The following is a 20,085-nucleotide window of genomic DNA, read 5'->3' as shown; positions in this document are numbered from 1 at the left end:
TTCTTCTCTTGTCTCTGTAAGCCATCAGGCATACCGCTAAGTCACCAGGCTCCACAATCCTGATGTTCTCCTCCTGCAGTATCAAAGAGAGAGACACATGGGTTGGCATGGGTGTACTAAGAGCCTCTCTTTTTAATTCTCATGCATGCAGGAGAATTCTGGGCACCACTTGGATGGCCAGTGTGTAGTCCGCTCATTGACTGTCTGAAACCCCACCCACCTCCACCCCATTCAACTTGAACAATTGGCGGCAGCTTCGGCCATTGGACTGCATGCTGTGCTCTTAGCTCAGGTGCAGGCATTCTCCTAGCCTGCACTACAAGGCTGCACTGCTAGCTTGAACCATAATGGATACTGGTCCACATCTTAATAAAGACATTCCAAAGGGCTGTGAGCACCTCCACCAGTGACTGTACCAAGACCATCTTTCACAAGGGGATTGTACAACTTGCCCAGTTGGCCAATTGCTCTGCTGCCCCCTGTAACGCACATTAATTTGGAGTCTGCGCCCAAGGGGTGAAAAGTTCTGGAGCATTTGGAGGCACTTTCATGCTTTTGCATTGCTTGAGGAGGCAGAAAAGCTTCAGAGGCCCGACTCCAAGCCTGTCAATGGAGCTGCAGCTGAACAGTCTCAGCTATGGAAAAATGCTCACTTTTGACAAGCTTTTCCAACTGCATGGCCACTTTCCTCACCAACCCCTGCCCCCCCACCCCACCGGCCCCTCGGCATGTGTTTGAGTATGCTTTCAGTTTGTCTGCGCTGCCTTGCCCCACAACCCCGGCTTGGTCGGACCTGCACTGGAATCCTTGCCCTGGCACCGCACTGAAAGCCAGCCAGGAAAATGTGACTCTGTGGTCCTCACAAATGCGCATCACCTCTTCCCTGATTCCTATGGGTGATGCTCACGAGCGCTGCAAAAAGTTGCGTCACTCACCTCCAAGTTCCCCTCGAAGTTCAGCTCATCAGGTGCACACCTTTTAAAGGCAGTCTTGAAGCACGCAGATGTGGGAGATAAATTTGACATGGGGTGGGGGTGATTCCAATGAGCAGGGATTATTATTAGATGCAGATTTATTAAAATGACGTTCCCGATGTGTGGCGACGGGAAACACGGCCTGCCTTTGATAGGTGGAACAGACAACCGCAAACTAGTTTCACTATAGCGTAAAACCGATTTTTGGCCTTCTTGCTATATTGTTGCCCCTCAATGATGCCCAACACCAATGGGACTGGAAAATTCTGGCCTGTTATAAAGCCATGGATCCCATACGTGTTAACAGCTTTCTAAACTTGTCATGTAAATATGATTTGTGCATAAACACTCCCAACTCCTTTAAAACTGTACAATTTAATTTATATTGCTTGCCCTCATTCTGCCACTTCACACACATCACTTCACACTTCTTTGCGTTAAAATTTCATCTCCCATGTGTCTGCCCATTTCACCAATCTTTCAACATCCTTTTGGGGCCTGGTACTATCCTCCGCATTGTTTATTACCTTTCTGAGTTTGTGTTGTCTGCAAACTTTCAAATTATGCCTTATATACCCAGGTCCAAGTAATTTATATACATCAAAAACAGCAGTGATCCCAATACTGACACCTGGGAGACAATCTGAAAAACAATCGTTCACCATGGTTCTGCTTTATGTCCCTTAGCCAATTTTGTTTGCAATGCTCCTTTAATCCCCTGGGCTTCAATTTTACTACCAAATCAATTATGTGATACTTTATCAAATGTCTTTTGAAAGTCCATATAAACAATATCAACTGCACTACCTTCATTAACCCTCTCTATTACTTCATCAAAGGACTGTCTGCGACAGGCTGGTTGGACCAGTTACTACTTCTTGTCAGTGCTATTTATCCTCCTTTCAGTATTATATCCTTCTGCTTCTTCACTCCCATCTCTCTTTCTCTAACCTCCTTCACTTCCTTTTTCCTTCTCCTCAACCAGTTCAGTCCCTCTTCCACCCTGCTCCCCCACTTGCTTTTGCCCTCTCTCATTGTTCTGCCTTTTCCTCGTTCCTTTCTTGCTTTTGGATCTTCTTCCAGTAATTATCTGCAATTTGGGGCGAGTGAGGATAGGAAGCCTTAGGACTCATCCTTCATCATAATTTCTGATAAAGTGATGTGATTAATGTGATTGTCATGGACTCCCCAGGTACTAGGGAGAAATCACCATAACACCTTTATTTATAAGAAAATTAAAAAAACACAGCAGTTGTATGACCTTTGCATCAATGGTACTCATGATACCTCTTTATTGAATCATGTTCCTATTATTTCTCCTGCTAAATGATTCAGCTAATCCTTTCAGCTAGTCAAAAGCGAATGATGGAAGAAGTAATCAATAGTATCATCAAGTGTCACCTGCTCACAGGTGCTCAATTTGGGTTCCATCGAAATCACTCAATTCTAATCTTGTCATAGTTTGAACATTATTTTAGTTCATGGGATGTTGGCATCGCTGGATAGGCCTCCACTTATTGCCTGTCCTGAGCTACCTATGAGAAGGTGATGGGGAGCTGCCTTCTTGAACCACTGCAGTCCCTGTGGTGTAGGTACACCCACAGTGCTGTTAGGCAGGAGGTCCTGGAGTTTGACCCAGCGACAGTGAAGGTACAGTGATATAGCTCCAAGTCAGGATGGTATGTGGCTTGGAGGGGAACTTGCAAGTGGTGGGTGTTCCCATGCAACTGCTGCCCTCGTCCTTCTAGGTGGCAGAGGTCACAGGTTTGGAATAAGCCTTGGTGAGTTGCTGCAGTGCATCTTTAGATGGTCCACATTGCTGCCACTGTGCATTGGTGGTGGAGGGAGTGAAAGTTTAAGGTGGTGGATGGAGTGCCAATCAAGTGAGCTGCTTTTTTCTGGATAGTATCGAGTTTCTTGAGTGTTGTTGGAGCTGCATTTATCCAGGCAAGTAGAGGGTATTCCATCACACTCCTGACTTGTGTAGAAGGAGGACATGCTTTGGGGAGTCAGTTGAGTTACTCACTGCAGAATTCCCAGCCTCTGATCTGCTCTTCTAGCCACAGTATTTATATGGCTGGTCCAGTTCAGTTTCTGGATGTGGGGGATTCAATGATGGTAATGCCATTGAATGTCAAGAGGGATTGTTAGATCCTCTCTTGTGGAAGATGGTCATTGCCTGGCACTTGTGTGGTGCAAATGTTACTTGCCATTTATCAGCCCAAGCCTAAATGTTGTCCAGCTCTTGCAGCATGTGGATACGGATTACTTCAGTATCCAAGTCATCGTGAATGGTACTGAATATTGTGCAAATCAACAGCATTCATCCCCACTCTGACCTTAAGATGGAGGGAAGGTCATGGATGAAGCAGCTGAAGATGGTGGGGCCTAGGTCATTACCCTGAGGAACTCCTGCAGCGATGTGCTGGGACTGAAATGATAGATCTCCACCAACCACAACCATTTTCCTTTATGTTAGGTATGACTCCAACCAGTGGAGAGTTTTCCCCTGATTCCCACTGATTTCGCTTTTGCTCAGGCTCCTTGATGCCAGACTCGATCAAATGTTGCCTTGGTGTCAAAGGTAGTCAATCTCACCTCTCCATTTAAGTTCAACTCTATTGCCCATGTTTAAGCTAAGGAAGAGTAGCTGCCCTTGACACCAAGCCATCATTCAACCAACTGGCAGATAGAAGCCCTAACAAAATTTAAGGCCAGTGACAAAATATCCAGGAGCTGGAGCAACAATTGACATGCAGAAGGATGGATATGGTTGTCAGCATCACAACCCTAAGAACATGCCTGGTGGAGTTCACCACGGCCGAATCCTAGCCTCAACTATCTTCAGCAATTTCATCACTGAACTTCCCTACATCATAAGGTCAAGAATCAGCTGCTTGCTGATGATATCAGTGTTTCCTTCCATTCACAATTCTTCCAATAATGCAGCAATCCTTACAGGCCTACTGGGGGACATGGACAAAATTCTACCTTGAGTTGACAAATACTTACATCACATAAGTGCCAGGCAATGATTATTTGCAACCAGAAAAGCTCCAACCACCTTTCCCAGTCTGCAACAGCACCACCATCACCTAACTCCCAGCACCAACATCCAGCCACCTATGGGCATATCAACACCATGCTACAAGAGCAAAGCAGAGACTGGTTACTCCTGCAACAAATGGCTCTATCCTGCCTCCCAGTACCTTCATTGCTATTTGTGCTAATGTCCCGGATTTCCCCATTTAACAGCATTGAGGGAGCATCATCACAGATTGCAGCAGCTCAAGGAAAAGGCTCACTATTACCTTCTAAGTAGAGGCCATAAATGCAACCTTGTCATATATTCTGAGAATAATTAAGAAAAAAGGAAAATAGACTGTAATTTTTTAAGTTTCAGCATATGTACAAAGTTATTAAAAGCTAAACTTTTAGATCTGAAAGAAAACAGCTCAGTACATTTGAGAGGAAATGCTGATTAATAGTTCTCTGTGTGTGTACAAAATTCCCATGGCAACCATGAAACAGCTGGACAAAAAGTTCTACACAAAAATATAAGTTGAGAAAAATCCAAGTAAGGGTTTAATCCTATCAAGGAAGTATTTACAAGTAATGTACACAAGTCTATTTAAGGATTTAAACATTTAAATATGTTTATCATAGAACAAGTTTGTATTCTGCTGTGTCTTTAATTTGCTCAGTTGTAAAGATTTTCTAGTTTAGCTTCGATTATAATAACAAATGTGAGGATTTCAAATGCTATTCAAGAGTTACATATGTTAATATTTAAGCATCATAAATTTACTTTAATTATTTTCTATTAGTGCGGAGATTCCCACTGTTACCTAAAAGAGCCTGCCACAAGCCTATAAAAGAACTATGTTAAAAACAAAAAAACTCCAGATGCTGGAAATCCAAAACAAAAACAAAAACAGAATTACCTGGAAAAACTCAGCAGGTCTGGCAGCATCGGCGGAGAAGAAAAGAGTTGACGTTTCGAGTCCTCATGACCCTTCGACAGAACTATGTTAGTTCAGTGGCTATCACCCAGATGTTCATGGACTTGTGGAATCAGTGCTAAATAAATAGTGCTAATTTTCTTCAATATTTCAATCTGCGCAAACTGATATGTACGTCTATCGCTAAAAAGGTTTTGCACAGAAAAGCTTACAATTTCCCGTTTATTAAATCAGTTGACTAAACAGGGTAGTTTTTCCTTTACTCACTCAATTCTATATTTAAGAAAACAAAGCTGCAACAGGTTAAATTAACGGTTTTTTTTGTAAATTTAGATAATTTGCAATGAAGACAGTCCATCATTTCATCAGGGATTCCTTCCCACAATCACCTGAGTAGTTGTTTCTGATTTCAGCTGGGTGTCTGGAGGATAGACTCCCTGAGGAAGTAAAACAATAAGCATAATTAAGGAAATTCAACTAATGCCATTCCTCTGCACAAGATCTTCAAAAGGCACTTGACAGATGCCTTGTCAGAGATCTGGAACGCTGGGTCTGTCTGTCCCTTTGGTCAAAAATAAAAGTGCACAATACAGTGTATTGGACTAAAATGGTGGCAAGGTAGGGGAGATGACAATAAGCTTTTACTTTTTAAATTTGGATTTAATTCAGTCTAAACTAATTGGGGCAAATTTGCATTCGCTATGTGAGTTTTGGTTTTCTCCACCCACTTCCAGCGGTCTCAAGTCAAAAACACAAGAATGACCATGATCCAATGCTCCTTTTTAACTTCCAGAGAAAAATAACAATTGGTGGCTAGTGTGGGAATTGAAAATGCCACTATGTATTGTGGAGCTAAGGCATTTAAAAAAAAAGTTATACCATCAAGTGTAGCAATATGGTGAAATAAAACCTGCAACAAGTCCACAACACTATGCTTGAAGTTTTGATCGAGAGCCTAAAGGCAAGACACTCTCATGATCTGTTACATACAGTAAGCGGTTTAGCCACTAATGCTAAATAGTGGAAGCAGCATGCTATAGACAGAGCTAAGTGAACCCATAAACAGCAGATCAGATCTGCAATCCACATCCAGTCATGAATGGTGATGGACAATTAAACAACTAATGAGAGGAGGTGGCTTCATGAACATCCTTAACATCAATGAGGGTGCAGCCCAGCATGTCACTGCAAAAAACAGGGCTGAAATCACATTCAGCCAGAAGTATCAAGAGAATGATCCATGCCAAACTCCTCCTGAGATCCCCAGCATTGCATATGTCAGTCTTCAGCCAATTAGAATCACTCCGCATGATATCAAGAAACAGCCGAGCAGATGCACACGGAAAAGACCATGGCCCCGGACAGCAAACCTCGCTGAAGGGCTGAATGCTTGTGCTCCAATACTAGCCACACCCCTGTTCAAGTACGGCTACAAATCTGGAAACTACCCAATGATATGGAAAACTGCCCAGTGTCATGTCCATAAAAAGCAGGGCAAATCCTCAAATCCAACCAATTACTATCCCATCAGTCTACTCTCAATCATCAGCAAGGTGATGGCAGGTGTCATCAACAGTGCTATCAAGCAACATTCATTCAGCAATAGTCTATTCATGATGGCCTGCTTGGATCCCACCAGGACCACTCTGTTCTATACCCCTTTACAGACTTGGTCCAAACATGGACAAAAGAGCTGGTCAAGAATTAAAATAAGAGTGAAAGCCCTTGATATGAAGGTAGCATTTGATAGCGTGATATTAAGAAGCCCTAGCAAAATTAATTCAATGATAATCAGGGGGAAAACTCTCTACTGGCTGTAGTCATACCTAGCCCAAAGGAATATGGTTGTGATTGTTGGAGGCCAATCGTCTCATCCCTAAGACATCACTGCATGAGTCCGACGGGGCAGTGCCCTAGGCCCAACCATCTTCAGCTGCCTCGTCAGTGATGTTTCTTCCATTATAAGGTCAGAAGTGGGGGTGCTTGTTGATGATTGCAATGTTCAGTTACATTTGCAACTTCTCAGATAATGAGATAGTCCATTCCTCCTTGCAATAAGATCTGAACAACATTCAGACTTGGGCTGATAAGTGGCAAACACAAGATTCATGCCACAAAGGTCCCAAGCAATGACCATCTCCAACAACAGAGAATTAAACCACCTCCACTTCTAATTTAGATAGCCAGGTAGTGAAGAATAGAATTGGAACCCACCCTTTACACACTTGTGTTTTTTTCAGACACACATTAGAAACAAGCACCTCCAAACCCAACACCACAGTTTCGATCTGCTCTAATACATGGCATCAAAGTGAATCCCAGTTAATCCCTGCCAATTGAATAAACAATTACCACTCTTGATAATCAAAGATATTGGCATCACTGAATCCACCACATTAACATCCTGGGGGTCACCATTGACCAGAAACTTAACTTGGACAAGCCACATAATTATTGGGGCCACAAAAACATATCTGAGGCTGGTTTTTCTGCAGCGAGAAACTCACCTCCTGACTATCCAAAGCCTATTATCTACAAGGAACAAGTCAGGAGTGTGATGGCATGCACTTCCCTAGATTGAGAGCAGTTCCAATAACACTCAGAAAGCTTGACACCATCAAGGATAAAGCAGTTGCTTAACTGACACTCCATTCACCACCTTAAACATTCACTCACTGGTCCAACATGGTAGCAGTGTATAACACTCTTCCTCAAAAGGCAGTGGAAGCAGAGTCTTTGAATGTTTTTAAGGCAGAGCTAGGTAGATTCTTGATTAACAAGGGAGTGAAAGATTATCAGGGGTAGGCAGGAACGTGGGTTTGAGGTTACAATCAGATCATCCATGAGCTTATTGAATGGCAGAGCAGGCTCAAGGGGCTGAGTTGCCTACACCTGCTCCTAATTCGTATGTTTGTATGTATCTACAAAACACACTGCAGCAAATCACCAACAGCACCTTCCAAACTTGCAACCTTTGTCTATTTGTCAGTTCTGTTGAAGGGTCATGAGGACTCGAAACGTCAACTCTTTTCTTCTCTGCCGATGCTGCCAGACCTGCTGAGTTTTTCCAGGTAATTCTGGTTTTGTTTTGCAACCTTTGTCATCTAGAATAACAAAGACAGCAGGCACATGGGAACGCAATCACCTGCACATTCCCCTCCAAATCCCAAACGAACTTACCTTAGAAATATATCACTGTTCCTTCACGGTCATTGGATCAAAATCCTGGAATGCCCTCCCCATCAGCACTGTGTATGTACCTACACCACAAGGACCACAGCGGTTCTAGAAGGCAGCTCACCACTATCTTCCCAAGGGCAATTAGGAATGGGCAATAAATGCTGGCTTTCCAACGATGCACACATCCCGTGAATGAATAAAAAGAAATTAATTCTGCCTTTGAACTTCCACATATAAACAGAGGGAGTTAAGTTAATAAAACAATTCAAGAGAGATTTCTACAAGTATGTGTATCAAGCTGTAACATTCACTGGTCCTTATATGATCTTTTCTATATCTGAAAGCTATAATTGAAGGATAGCATTTTTTGCATTCACATTAATGGGAATAAATCATTTTTAACCTTTTGCACCCAATATTACCATCTGGTACTTGCTGGCACAACTTCCTTCCCCACCCCACACAACACCCCCCACACCACACCAGATGCATTAGCTCAACAATGTGCCTTAGCTCCAACATCTTCAACTGCACCCCTCTCAATTTTTCTGACATCACATCACCCTCTGATCATTGAGAGTGGCATCACTAATTTAGTGCCTCATTAAAGGCACCGAGATTTCTTAAATTTCAATTTTATGTTGAACCCTCTTGGTTGGTGGACAGAAGGGAATCCAGGTCAAAATGGAAGAACTACTTTATTACTTGACTTCTTTTTCCGAAGTTCTAATTGAATATATGTTTAATGTCATTGAAGGAACATTTTGATAGACTTGCAGTCCTTTACCATGTTGCTTGCAAGTAAAATGATTTCCTTAAGTACACGCCTCAAAACAAAATTCTTGTGTAAAGCTATAAATTCCTCAGCTTTAGATTCAGTAAAAATGATAAAATGTTGATCCTCACTGAAATAACCATTTACAAAGAACAATTTTTGGAGAAAGGGAGTCTTTTAGTGTGTTGGGGAAATATGAATCTCGTTATTAAAAAGTTGGATCAAAAATTTTATATGTTTTTACAATGTGGGATGAGGGACCTCAGATATGCAGAGAGACTAGAAAAGTAGGGAGAATTCTCCTTAGAGCAGGGAAAGTTAGAGGAAATTTAATAGAGACATTTGAAATCATGATACCTTCAGATAGAATATAGAGAACCTGTTCCACTTGGAGAAGGGTGGGTAACCAGAAGACATAAATTTGAAGTAACTGATAAAAGAGCCAAAGGTGAGATGAAGAGTTTTTTAAAAAATGCAGTGAATTATAATGATCTGGAATGCACTGCCTGAAAGAGTGGCGGAAGCAGATCTAACAGCAACTTTCAAAAGGGAATTGGATAAATACTTAAAGGGGAGAAAATTGCAGGCCTATGGGGAAAGACAAGGGGAGTGAACTAATTGGATAGCTCTATCAAAGAGCCAACACAGGTATGATGGGCCAAATGTCCTCCCATCGGTGCTGTAAAATTTTATGATTTTGTGAATTCAGAAGGACATCAATTTTCGGGGTATTAAGCAGTCTTTAAATTCCTCAAATATATACTTATCCTCCTAGTAGTTTACAAATGTATTAATTCAACCGAAGCTCTTCCATGGATTTCATTATATTGTGTATATATTGTGTATATATTGGTTAACATGGCATAACACCCTAGTTTTAAAAATACCTGACTAAAAAATCAGGGTCAAAATTGCTCAAAATATTTTTCTTGCTCAGAAATACAAATATGAAAGACTCAAAATAAGTTAATGTAATTTTTCTACTGTAATAAATACAAGCTGATTTTTGTATTGTAAGCTTAACTATAAAATTTCCTTGCATGTCCTGGCATACCTTCATTAATATTTTTACATAACATCAGTCCCTCGAAATTCAGAGCTTGCACTGGATACTTTTGCCAGAGCCATCACTCTGTCCTCTGAAGGGAATACCAATTACATATGTGCCTACAATTCTCAGTATGCCAGTTTGAGCATGTGCAGTGTGTGGAAATCTCCTAGCATGCAACGGTGCAGTTTTCAGTCCAACTGCAAGTGGCTCTTTCCTCAGGCTATAAGAATGTGTGGCTTTGATTTGCCATTTTGGTTTGAAACAAGCTTAGAACATTTTTTCACGTAACCATTTCCAAGGGTGTTTTTTTTACTTTAGAGGGAAAGATAATGAAAATGTGAATATATGTGTGTGTGTGTGTGTGTGTGTGTGTGTGTGTGTGTGTGTGTGTGTGCGCGCGCGCGTACGAGAGTGAGAGAGAGAGAGAGACAGACAGACAACAATACAAAAAATGCAAAAGGATATTTACAGGAATTTGTTTCTCAGTCCAATGCAAGGGCGATCAACCACAGTACAATATAGTGTTACATCTGTAGTGCTCCATTCATTATAATAGAGTAATGCTGGAGCTCACCATGAGTTAAATCACAGGAGGTCTGCTGATTTAAAGATAAAATACAAAAGATCTCAGAAAAGGACTAATCACTCAATTGACATTCAATTGGCAGGCGCTTTAGTCAATTACACACTTATCCTCCAGCAATGTACAAATGTATCAATCTAAATAAAGCTCTTTCACAGATTCCATATATTGGTTAAATCAACCTATTCGCTAAGGGTAGGCAATTTCATTGTGACTCAGAGGAGAATATCATTCTGTACATACAGCACCACTACCCTCATACTACTTAATATTATCAATAGCAATGACTTATTTATAATGATCCAAAGATATGTTTATTGGAATTTCCACTGGAGGCTAAAGGCACAACTTACGCAATATTAATGCCAAATGGCCCAGAATCAATATCACAAGTGGAAATGTATTCTGGGGTAGCATCTCTCATTGGGCAAACATAGACCTCAAAAGGGAAGGAAAGATAAGATTCCACAATGAATTGTACTGTGTACTGAGACACAGAGCTGCGGGAGCAAGCAAGAGAGAAATGAGATGTGACTAAAAAAATGCTTCCGGGGAGATGTGTCTAATGAAGCATTTTTTCTGTACTCTGGACTTGATATACAAGCCGTTTTCATCTGAACAAGGCTTAGATCTTCATTGCAGATCAGCCTTTAGGCCTTTTCCCTCCTCAGAATAGGCCATTTTCTGCACCTGTGCTGCAATTCAGAACACCAGCTGCACTATTTCATCCATCTTTGATCAACCCACCCAATACAGCACAATCTTACCGCTCAGAAAATTAGACATTTTCCTATTCAAGGTTTCCATATAAGGAGTCAAAATATATTCATTTGATTTTTTGTTTTATTGCACAGTTCAAAAATAAAGTAAGTCAAATAAACAAAACAAAATCAAAAATTAGCAACTGTGATTGAACATTTCTGAGAACACTAATCTTCCCCAGTATTGTTGTAACCATGGTCCCAATGTTGAAATAAAAGTGGCTTCCATGCAGGTGGGTGGAATTGCATGGGGAAAGCCCAGAGGTCGACATAGCAGGTTGGAATTTGCAATTTTGATTCAATTGTACCAATTAATTTTGTCTTCTGGGTTTTGCATCTTCCAAATTGCGCAATGAATGTGATATGTGTCTGCATGACGTAATTTTAGCTGCATTTAATGGGTCAATGCTCAATTTAAAATTGGAGATGTTCCAAACGGATGAGGGACATAGAGCAAGAGCAGCACCCAGGTTTAAAGATACCTCGCTGGAATTATGGCTGGCTGCAGTTAGAAAGAGGAGGGTCTTGCTTATCCCCAGCAATGAATAAAGAAACTTGCTGCTGTAACTAAGGAGGTCCCTATGTAGCGAGATTGAGCAGACTAGGCCTATATTCCTAGCCTTATAATTTAGAAGAATGAGAGATGGTCTAAATGAAATATAAATTTCTTAAGGGGTTGTTTGACAGGATAGATGCTGGGAGGGTGTTTCCTGTCGCTGAGGATTCTAGAACAAGGGGTTACAGGCTAGAATCAGAGGTTGGTCACATAGGACTGAGATGAGGAGAGATTTCTTCACTCAAAGGGTTGTGAATCTTTGGAATTCTCTAACCCAGCGAGTTTTGGTTGCTCAGTCATTCAGTATATTCAAGATGGAGAATGGTAGATTGTTGGGTACTAAGGGAATTAAGGGTTATGGGTGCAGCACTTGAAAGTGGAGCTGAAGTAGATGATTAGTCATGAGATGATCAATGGAGCAAGTTCAAAGGGCTGAATGATCTACTACTACTTCTGATGTTCTAAGGTTGGTTGAAGGTAGCTGAAGTGGATTTCACAGCCCCTGGTAATGCATGGCCACCAGGAAGCTAGTCTTCCTCTAGCAGGCTGAAGAAGTCTGTTACCCACCTGATGCAACAACTTCAGCTTGCAGAAGCACTAGTCTTCAAGAGGTCAAGGAAGCTGAGCTTCTGCAAACCCTGTGATGTGAGTAGCGCCTCCTATGACCTGGACCCCTCTCTTGTACATGTACTGGACCCACCACAGCACGCCATCACTGCCATGGATGGTAATGGTCTTATACTTCTGACATACTGTCAAACACATCCAAGGTGCTTTCCTACCTAATGTTGTCAGTTTGAAATCCTCAGAAGCACTCTCTGTCAAACATTTCCCAGGAGAATTGAGACTGCAGCTACAATAATTGAGATTTGTTCATATTTCTTCCCCCTTTAGGTTCCCAAATCCTGTCACTTGCCATCACATTTTCGCCTTCAATTACAACAGCAAAACAGTCTGGACTACCGACCTCTCTACACTAAGTCAAACACAACTGCATGAGTACTCATCATCAGAATAGAAACTGCTACTTGCAAAGCAGTGCTGGCCAGTAGTTCTTTATTCATTTGCCAAATTGAAATCTGTCCATTATAGAGAAATGCTCCATCTTGTGGCTCAGCCAAGAACTGGTAAACTCACCAAATGGTGCACATTTCGGTTGTTATCTGATATCTGAAATCAAGCTTATTGCTCTTGAAATAGGCATGAATTAAATACAGCTATTGGGTTATAGTGTTTTACTTTTTTGGATATATGATAGATCAAATCTAAAGAGCTGTCTGTTAACAAGAAAACCTAAAACATTTTGTTTACCTGTAGATCTGCAAGTGCTGGCTGGTTGGTCCTTGATGGCTGTTTGGTCCGAGGCCCTTTAAGAGGTCTTTTGGCTGACAGTACTTTCTGTTGGGGAATCATTTTAGTGCTGCCTGTTGCAGTGGAATAAAACCGTTTCCTTAAGTTTGCAGACTGCATATAGTGTAGAGATTGGTGTTGCGCAATTTGCACACAAACTGTCCCTTTCCATTTTAGATAGCATGGTGCCAGCCGATAGACTGATGATTTTCCATCTTGGCGTTTCCATGAGCTGCAAAGAGCATTTCTCTGATAATAGCTGTGGGGCCTAATCCTGGGCTGCTGAATACTTGCTAGAAGGGATCTCAAACAGAAAGTTCTTTCCATCAGGTATGGAGATTGTTCCAAGACTCTGAGCAATCTAACGGCCATGGTTAATGGGCAGTCAATCTAAAGGGAGAAAAATATTTTTTTTTTGGAGAGCTTGTAATCATCACAATGAATTCCATGTTACTCTTTCTTATTACTTCCCTCGCATAAGCTCTCATCATTTATCCGTGCTTAGAAAGTAAAACCCTCTTCAAAGTAGGAGACAAGTCATAAATTGAACAGATATTTGTTACTGATGCAAATCAATAAATTCCTCTGAAATGCTGAGTAATCGCCATATATATTACATTTAAATGAGGCTTCAAAGGATTATTAACTGACTGCCTTTCTCTGTATCATTATATCATTGTGTACCTAACCATATCATCTAAAAATATTTGATTTGGGTAATTACCTTTTTGCAGGCAAAGTAAAATCTTGGTATTACAAATACAATCCTTATTCGCAGTGCACTGATTTATGCCGACAAAATAAATTAAATCCAAATGTTATTATGAGATTGCAGGATTGTCACCACTTTCCCATGAAAACTGAAAGCCAACAGCCTTTCTCATTGTGTAAGATATTTCTGCAGTATAAACCAGGTCAGTTCTTAAAGTACATCATAATCATGACAGTGAATGAGCTGGTGAATGTGCACCTGTATGATTTAACAAGATGCTTTTCTTCACAGCAGTACAACTGAAATTAGGAACATACATGCGAACAAACAAAATAGGAGCAGGAGGAGGGCAGTCGGCCCCTCAAGCCTGCCCTGTCATTCAATAAAATCATGGCTGATCTGATTGGGGCTCAATTCCACATTCCCACCTAACGCTGATAACCTCTGACCCTTTATTAGTCAAGAATCTATGTACCACTGCCTTAGAAATATTTACTGACATTCTTCCTCAGAAAGCAGTGGAGGTGGAGTTCCAAAGGCCATGACCCCTTATTTTTAAGCTGTGTCTCCTAATTCTAGTCTTTCTAACAAGGTGCAATGTCCTTTCAGCATCCAACCTGTCAGGTCCGCTCAATAAGATCACCTCTCATTCTTCTGAACTTCAATGGACACAGGCCCAACTTGTCCAACCTTTCCTCATAAGATAACCTCTCCCCCCTCATCCCAGGTATCAGTTGAGTGAACCTTCTCTGAACTGCTTCTAATGCATTTATCCGTTCTTAAATAAGGAGACCAAAACTGTACACAGTACTCCAGATGTGATCTCACTGATTCCATGCACAACTGTAGCACAACATTCCCACTTTTATACTACATTCCCCTTGCAATAAACGGCAACATTCCTTTTGCCTTCCTAATCACTTGCTGCACCCGCATACTAACTCAGAGTCTGCAATCTCTCTCCATTTAAATAATATGCTGACTGACTATTCTTCCTGCCAAAGTGCACAATTTCACACTTTCCCACATTACACTCCATCTGCCAAATTTTTGCTCACTCAATTAACCTATATATATCCTTTGCAAATTTCTTATGTCTTCACCACTTACTTTTCCACCTATCTTTGTGTCATCAGCAAATTTAGCTACCATATCTTCAATCCCATCAACCAAATCATTGATTTAATTGTAAATAGTTGAGGCTCCAACACTGATCTCTACGGCACTTCATCTCGTCATATCCTGTCAACCGGAAAATGACCCATTTATGCCTACTCTCTGCTCCCTATTTTTTTTTATTTTTGTCAGTTATCCTGTAACTCTTTCGAGTACAAACATGTTTTCATCTGTTCCTATTCAGATGAAATTACATTGTTTCATAATTTGCCATGGTGAGATTTGAACTCTTGATCTTGGGGTTACAAGCCCAGTACCATAACCACTTGGCTATTTGCTTATCCATCCTAATACGTTACCCTATACCATGAGCTCTAATTTTGCATAGTAACCTTTTGTGTGGCACCCTGTCAAATGTCTTCTGGAAATCTAAGTACAGCACATCCACAGGTTGCCCTTTATCCACGTTGCTTGTTACTTCCTCAAAAAACTCCAATTAGTCAAACGTGATTTCCCGTTCATAAAACCATGTTGATTCTGCCTGATTGCGTTGAGATTTTCTAAGTATCCCACTATAACCTCCTGAACAATAGATTCCAGCATTTCCCCTATGACAGACGTTGAGCTAACTAGCCTGTAGTTTCCTGCTTTCTGTCTCCCTCCTTTCTTGAATATAGAGTCACATTCACTATTTTCCAATCTGTTTGGACCTTTCCAGAACCTAGGGAGTTTTGGAAAATTAAAGCCAATGCAGCTACTATTCCAGCAGCCATTTATATTAAGAACCTAGGATGAAGTCCATCAGGACCCGGGGACTTGTCAGCCTTTCGTTCTAATAATTTTCTCAGTGCAGTGCTCTTTTCCTGGTGATTATAATTGTTTTTAGTTCCAGCCTTCCTTTCACCTCCTGATTCACAATTATTTCTGGGATGTTATTTGTATCCTCTGCTGTGAAGACATGCAAAATATCTGTACAGTTCATCCACGATTTCCTTATTTTCCATTATTAATTTCCCAGATTCACTCTTTAGAGGACCAATGCTCACTTTACTTATTCTTTTCCTTTTCAAATACTTGTAGAAACCCTTACTATCTTTTTATATTTCTAGCTAGTTTTCTCTTGTATTCTAATTATTCCCTCCTTATACTCATTCTTTGCTGTCCTTTATATCCTGTCTAATATTCTGACCTGCCACTCATCTTTGTGAATTATACACTTTCTCTTTCAATTTGATACAATCTTTCACTCCCTTAGTTAGCCATGGATAGTGCATCCCTCCCTTAGTCTTTCTTTCTCACTGGAATGTATATTTTGTCAGCATGCTATAATATCTCCTTAAATGTCTGCCACGGCATCTCTACTGACCTATCCCTTAACTTAATTTCCCAGTTCACTTTAGCCAGCTGTGTTTTCATGCTCTCATATTTGCCCTTATTTGAGTCAACACTAGTTCTAGACTCATACTTCTCTCCCTCGAACTGAAGACAAAATTCAATCATGTAATGATCATTGCTACCTAGGGGTGCCTTCACATTAATTAATCCTGTCTCATTGCACATTACCAGATCTTGTATAGCCTGCTCTGTGGTTGGCTCTAGAACATGCTGCTCTGAGAAACTATACCGAAAACACTCTATGAGCTCATCATCCAGGTTACCTTTGCCAAGCTGATTCGCCCAAACTATATATATATTAAAATCACCCATGATTATCACTGTATCTTTTTCACAAGGCCCCGTTATTTCTTCCTATATACCCCTCCTACAATGTGGTCACTGTTAGGGGGCCTTTAAACAATCTCCACAAGTGACTTCTTACCTTTACTATTTCTCACCTCTACCCAAACTGATTCTATATCCTGATCTTCAGAACTAAGGTCATTTCTCTCTATTGTACCAATGTCATTCTTATTTAACAAAGCTACTCCTCTATCTTTTCCTAGCTTCCTGTCCTTCCTAAATGTCACGTACCCTTGAGTATTCAGGTCCATCTTTGTCATCTTGCAGCCATGTCTCTATAATGCCTATCAGATCATACATATTTATTTCTATTTGTACTGCCAATTCATCTGTTTTGTTACAAATGCTAAGTGCATTCAGATACAGAGTCTTTAGTTGTATTTTTCCTACTTATTTACTGGTGCACTCTTAGTTTTGTTTCACTCTGTCCTTTCCTGCCATGCTCTGATTACCATTTCCCTTATTGCTACCTTGCTCTCTTCCCTTGCCTTCTCTATTTAATTTATCACATCCTCCCATACTTGATCCCCTGCCCCACTATTTAGTTTAAAGCCCTCTCTACCGCCCTAGCTACACGACTCACCAGAACATTAGTCCCAACATGGTTCAGGTAAAGACTGTCCCAAAGGTAAAACTCCCACTTTCCCCAGTACAGATGCCAATGTCCCATGAATCAAAACCCATTTCTCCCACGCCAATTTTTGAGCCACTCATTTAACTATCTAATCTGATTTACCCTATACCAATTAGCTTGTGGCTCAATCATAATCCAGAGATTGTTACCTTTGAGGATCTGCTTTCAAATTTAGCCCCCAGCTGTTCACACATCTCAGCAGAACCACTATCCTAGTTCTATCTATGTCGTTGGTAACTATGCGGACCACGGCTATGAGATCCAACCCCTCCCAATGCAAGTTCTTCTCCAGCCCAGAGCACTTATCCCAAACCCTGGCACTGGGTAGAGCAGCACATTGTCTGGTCTCTTGCTCTCAGCTGCAGAGAACTGTGTCAATCCCCCTGACTTTGCTGTCCCCTGCTACCATTTCTACCCACCCCCACCCCCGACTATACTATCCCCTATGTCCCCTACTACCACTACATTCTTATTAACTGCCTCTGCTTGAATGGTTTTTGTAGCATGGCGCCATGCAGTCCCACTTTTGTGCATATAGGTTGCAAGCACCTTGAACCAGTTGGACAACTCAAAGGCAGAGGCCCTCTACTTCTACTGTCTGTGTCCCCAGAGCTGCCTCACTCACGATCACACCTTCCTGTCCCTGACCAAATCAAAAGAACCTATTCTAAAGGGTGTGTCCACCTTCTGGAATGAAGTGTCCAGGTAACTTTCCCCCTCCCTGATGCACCTCAGTGTCTGCAGCTCGGCCTCCTGCTCAATGACTCTGAGCCAAAATTCCTCCAGCCGCCGACAGTTACTGTAGACACATTTGCCCTGGATCAGGCTAACATCCAGGAGTTCCCACATCTTACAGTCGCAACGCATCACCTACCCTGCCATCATAGTTAAGTGTTAATTTTTTCTCAATTAACTAATAATTAATAAACCCTACCACTTTTGATAAGCTTTATTACTGCTAGAAATCTTTACTAATACATATACTCACCAACCAATCACTTACTTGTTTCCTGTGACATCACACTTTATTTTTTTCACTCCCAATGAAGTTGGCTCAAAGACTCAGCTGCTTTCGAACTCTCAGGCCTCTCAGTCAACTTTCTTTCTTTAAAACTAGCTAATTATGCTAGCAGATGACACGAAAATTGGTGGGTTGGTAAATAGTGAGAAGGATAGCCTTAGATTACAGGAGGATTTGGACATGCTGGTCAGATGGACTGATCAGTGGCAAATGGAATTTAATCCGGATAATTGTGAGGTGATGCACTTGGGTAGGACAAACAAGGCACGGAAATACACAATGAATGGTAGGACCCTGGGAAGTACTGAGGATCAGAGGGACCATGGAGTGCATGTCCACCTTAAGGTCCCCTAAGGTAGCAGGACAGGTAGATAAGGTGGTTAAGAAGGCATATGGGATACTTGCCTTTATTAACCGAGGGACAGAATATAAAAGCAGGGCGGTTATGCTGGAACTGTATAAAACGCTGGTTAGGCCACAGCTAGAGTATTGCGTGCAGTTCTGGAATCCGCATTATAGGAAGGATATGATTGCAGTGGAGAGAGTGCAGAGGAGATTTACCAGGGTGCTGCCTGGGCTGGAGAGTTTTAGTTATGAGGAGAGATTGGGGTTATTTTTCCTGGGGCAGAGGAGATTGAGGAAGTACGTGATTGAGGTGTTATAAAATTATGAGGGGCACAGATAGGGTAGACAGGAAGGATCTTTTCCCCTTGGTGGAGGGATCAATAACCAGGGGGCATGGATTTAAGATAAAGGGCAGGAGGTTTAGAGGAGATGTGATGAAGAATCTTTTCATCCAGAGGGTGGTGGGAATCTGGAACTCACTGCCTGAAAGGGTGGTAGAGGCAGAAACCCTCATAACATTTAAGAAGTATTTGGATGTGCACTTGTGATGCCATGGCATCCAAGGCTATGAGCCTAGTGCTGGAAAATGGGATTAGAATATTTCGGTACTTGTTTGACCGGCGCAGACTCGATGAGCCGAAGGGCCTTTTTCTGTGCTGTAGACCTCTACGACTCTATATAAAATTTTACATAGTTATGCAGGATATGCCAATCTGGACCTACCTGAAAACCATAGTCTTAATTCCCAGGATTGAAGTTATTGGTTGTCCGTTTCCTCAATTTTTGGCAAGGCCATTGGAAGGAGCATCGACATGCAAATGAATAGTCACTGTCAAAAGGGGGGGGAAAAAATCGACAGTTAGGCCACAAAACCATAACAACAGCAAGATAAATCTAGGCTCCCATTTTAAATCTATCTCTTATCAATTCACTAGAGTAACATGGACCTCAGTCATGTAAGTGACACAGCATTCTGTCCTACTGGTTGAAGCTCACAGGAAATTTAAAATGTCATATTTTACTATTTCAGATATTGTCTTCTTTTAGGAAGTTTTTGACTATGCATAAAAAAGATTTTTTAAAAAGAATTACTTTTAAACATTAGATTTGTGAAGCAAAGTACATTCACATAGTTAAAATGAGTCCTGAGACCACGGGTGCTAATACGCTATCTCTGAAACAAAAACAAAAATAGATGGAAAAACTCAGCAAGTCTGACAGCACCTGTGGAGAGGAATACAGTTAACATTTCGAGTCCGTATGACTCTTCATCAGAACTGATGATGGTTTAGATTGAAGGAGGGGTAAAGTTACTGAGGGAGGAA

The 20,085-nt window shown here is 41.3% G+C and overlaps 1 protein-coding gene across 8 annotated transcripts in view; it reads right to left on the bottom strand.

Moving 5' to 3' along the window:
• Window positions 1-20,085, bottom strand: part of rmnd1 (required for meiotic nuclear division 1 homolog) — a 70,908-nt gene that overhangs the window by 45,452 nt on the left and 5,371 nt on the right. For 7 of the 8 annotated variants that reach the window (XM_041211454.1, XM_041211463.1, XM_041211409.1 and 4 more), the window contains exons 2-3: window positions 19,484-19,589; window positions 13,154-13,582 (exon numbers count right to left, since the gene is read on the bottom strand). In XM_041211454.1, the coding sequence (XP_041067388.1) occupies window positions 13,154-13,564 (411 nt within the window). In that variant the 5' untranslated portion in view covers window positions 13,565-13,582; window positions 19,484-19,589. Of the gene's footprint in view, window positions 1-10,411; window positions 10,542-13,153; window positions 13,583-19,483; window positions 19,590-20,085 lie in introns of those variants that run through there. The other variant, XM_041211474.1, reaches the window with a different exon arrangement.

The sequence above is a fragment of the Carcharodon carcharias genome, chromosome 2 (assembly GCF_017639515.1).
Source record: "Carcharodon carcharias isolate sCarCar2 chromosome 2, sCarCar2.pri, whole genome shotgun sequence".
Taxonomy (NCBI): domain Eukaryota; kingdom Metazoa; phylum Chordata; class Chondrichthyes; order Lamniformes; family Lamnidae; genus Carcharodon; species Carcharodon carcharias.
The sequence above is the reverse complement of the archived record's forward strand: the minus strand, read 5'-3'. Positions and strand labels throughout refer to the sequence as shown.